This window comes from Gekko japonicus, unplaced genomic scaffold (genome assembly GCF_001447785.1).
Source record: "Gekko japonicus isolate JY-2015 unplaced genomic scaffold, Gekko_japonicus_V1.1 scaffold1098, whole genome shotgun sequence".
In the NCBI taxonomy this organism is placed as follows: Eukaryota; Metazoa; Chordata; class Lepidosauria; order Squamata; family Gekkonidae; genus Gekko; species Gekko japonicus.
In genome coordinates this window covers 63,229-66,760 of record NW_015160244.1, presented here as the reverse complement: position 1 = coordinate 66,760, position 3,532 = coordinate 63,229, and the positions used below count along the sequence as shown (strand labels likewise).

At 53.7% G+C, this 3,532-nt stretch overlaps 1 protein-coding gene across 1 annotated transcript in view; it reads left to right on the top strand.

The window, feature by feature from the left end:
* Nucleotides 1-3,532, top strand: part of PCK2 (phosphoenolpyruvate carboxykinase 2 (mitochondrial)) — a 31,680-nt gene that overhangs the window by 13,967 nt on the left and 14,181 nt on the right. The window contains exon 4 of the mRNA XM_015413504.1: nt 181-384. Coding sequence (XP_015268990.1) covers nt 181-384 — 204 coding nt within the window. The remainder of the gene's footprint in view (nt 1-180; nt 385-3,532) is intronic.

Genomic DNA, 3,532 nt, shown 5'->3' with positions numbered 1-3,532 from the left:
ATATATATATATATGTTCCTCTCCCAGCTCATTGATTCAAATACCCGCCCTCCCTAACAATTAACCCATCTCCATCCACTGACGAACCCGTCTGCCCGCCATCCGTCTGTCCCAGTTTGCGCTCCTGCCCTCATCTTTCCCTTCATTGTGGCCCGTTATCTGTTTCATGTTCTCTCGCAGGCCGCACGATGTACGTCATCCCTTACAGCATGGGGCCCATTGGCTCGCCCCTGTCCAAGATCGGGATCCAGCTCACCGACTCGGCCTACGTGGTGGCCAGCATGCGCATCATGACCCGCATGGGTGCCGCCGTCCTCCGCAACTTGGGCGACGAGGACTTTGTCAAGTGCTTGCATTCCGTGGGGCGGCCTCTTCCTCTGGGAGGTGAGTGGCGCCCTCCGCCTCGAGTGTGTCTCCTTGTTGGGAACAAAGATCTGGCCACCATCGTGTGTGCCCTGGTTACCTCTGGGCTAGATTACTGCAGTGCACTCTAGGTGGGGCTGACCTTGAAGAGTGTTCAGAAAGGTTGGCCAACGCTTAACGCTGCAGCCAGGATGTTGACCGGAGCAGGTGGTTGGGAGCATATCACTGCAGTCTTGGCCCGTCTAGGTGGCTCCCAGTCTATTTCCTGGCACAGTTTGAGGTGTTGGCATTGACCTTTGAAGCCTATATGACTTGGGACCAGCATACTTGAAGGACCGCCTACTCCCTTGTGAATTTGCCTGACCACTACCGTCATGTCCCACGGCCCTGCTTTAAGTGTCCCCACTTTATGAAATCAGATTGCGAGGAGAGGGGTGTGTGTGGTAGAGCCTCTGCTTGGCCGGCAGAAGGTCCCAGGTTCAATCCCCGGCACCTCCAGGTAAATGGACCAGGTAGCAGGTGATGTGAAAGAGCTCTGCCCTGGAGAGCTGCTGCCAGAGGTCATTTCGGGGGGGATCGCGGGGGATCGCGGTTCCCCCGGGTGAGGTACAGGGGGCGGGGCACATGATTGGAAGTGGAGCTGCAAGGCCGCCGGTGGCGGCCGGGATCGTTGGGGGCGGGGTGTGTGGCCTTATGACACACTTCCGGTGATGTCAGGGGGTGTGGCCTTATGACACACTTCCGGTGATGTCAGGGGGTGTGGCCTTATGACACACTTCCCGTGATGTCAGGGGGTGTGACATATGCTAATGAGGTATGATAATGAGTTCCCCTAGCTCTTTTTCTACGAAACGACCCCTGGCTGCTGCCAATCTGAGTGGACAGAACTGACCGTGGCGGACCAAGGGTCTGATACAGGACAAGGCAGCTTCACGTGTTCATGAGAGGGGGCCCTCCTGGATGTGGCACTAAAACGCTGGAACTCTCTGCTCAGAGAGACTCACCCGTCCCTTTCTGTTGCTGTCTTCCACCAGCAGGTGAAGACTTTTTTTTGGGGGGGGGAGGGTGTTTTCATATGTGTGTGAGTGTGTGTGTGCGCACCTGGACGTCATGGAGGCCTCTGGTGACTGACCCCTACTGGGGGCATGGAGGATATTCAGAGAGGTGGCTGAACAGTAGTAATAGTAATTCACTGTGTTGACCATAGGTCATAACAGTACAGAAGACAGTACATAAAATCCCGCATAATAAAACTGCAAAGTAAACACAAATTAAATGAATAACCAACAGGGTCATATAAATACATAGCCGAATCAGGCCGTGGTCCATTCCATACACTTGGATCTAATCAATCTAGCCACCAGTGCAAATAAAGCAACTGTATTAGAAACATGGATCTGCGGTGGCTCAAGTGGTTAAGACGCTGACCTGCAGGCTGCGGAAGGTCAGTAGTTCAGCAGTTCGAGACCCTGGTGTGCCGCATGACGGAGTGAAGTCCCGTCTCTGGCCCCAGCTCCTGCCAACCTAGCAGTTCGAAAGCGAGACATTGCAAATAGATAAATAGGTACCACTTCGGTGGGAAGGTAACAGCGTTCCGTGCGCCTCGGTGTTTAGTCATGCCGACCACATGACCACGGAAACGTCTTCGGACAGCGCTGGCTCTTCGGCTTTGAAACGGAGATGAGCACCGCAACCCTAGAGTCGGACTCGACTGGCTTTCGAGCAAGGGAACCTTTACCTTTACCTATTAGAAACATACGGCTCTTTGTCTGCAAGCAAAAATATAACTTTTTCCATATCTGAAACTCCTTCCTGCAGAGATAAGACACTAGTGATAAATTTATTTTAGGGGAGTGAAAGGAGAGGACATCTCAGAATCATCTACTTCTTCCGTGCCACATGTACAGTCGTAAGCCTACCTACCCTGCCTACCACCTCTGGTATTCCAAGGAGGTCTCCCATCCAAGTCCTTGCCAGAGTCGACCCTGCTAAGCTTCCGAGATCTGATCAGACTGGGCTTGCCTGGGCTATCCAGGTCAGGATGTGGGTAAAGACTTCCTCGTCTGGCACTCCCTTGTTCATCTGTCCTTCTTGCCGCATATTTTTTGTTTTTATGCTTTTTGTACTTTTATGCTTTTAGTTTGACTTCTCTGTGGTCATGTGGCCAGCATGACTAAACCCTGAGGCGCACGGAACGCTGTTACCTTCCCACCGAAGCAGTACCTATTTATCTACTTGCAATGTCTTGCTTTCGAACTGCTAGGTTGGCAGGAGCTGGAACTAGAGACGGGAGCTCACTCCGTCATGCGGCACACTCGGGTCTCGAACTGCTGAACTACCGACCTTCCACAGCCTGCAGTTCAGCGCCTTAACCGCTTGAGCCACCGCAGCTCCAGGGTAGAGAAAAGCGGGGTATAAAAACCAACTCTTCTCCTCCTCCTCCTCCTGGTGGCGGAAAGGGCCATCAGGCCGCAGCTGATTTACAGCAACCCTGTAGGGTTTTCAAGACGAGAGTCGTTCAGGGGGTGGTTTGCCCTTGCCTGCCTCTGCGTAGCAACCTTGGACTTCCTGGGTGGTCTCCCATCCAAGGACTAACCAGGGCCGACCCTGCTTAGCTTCCGAGATCTGTTGAGGTCGGGCCAGCCTGATTCGTCCAGGTCAGGGCCGAGTAGGAGTTGATTTCCTGAAACGGAGAGCTAGGGCACCCCTCAGTATCGATTCCACTTGCGCAGAGGTGTCAGTGGGGCTCTCCAAAGGATAGATCAGGAGTGGCGCCAAACTGTGGCTCGGGAGCCACATGCGGCTCTTTCGCACATATTGTGTGGCTCCCGGCAGGGCAGCTGGGGTAGTGAAGGGGAGGCAGGCCTCCTCCAGCGGTCTTCCATTCCCCTTGCTTTCTTTCCACCTCTATATTTCCTTCGCTCCTTCCCCCTCCCTCCCTCCCTCCCTCCCTCCCTCCGTCTCTCTTTTTTCCGTCCCTCCCCATCTGAAGTTAAATATCAATCAGGGGTCATTTGGTAGAAAAAGAGGTGCAGGAGCTCATTAGCATAACTCGTTAGCATAACTCATTTGCATATGCCACACCATAAGTGTGTCAGAAGGCAACACCCACCGCTCAGGCTCCACTGGACTGTTTTGGATTCCTAGCTATTGGGGGGGGGGGGACGGC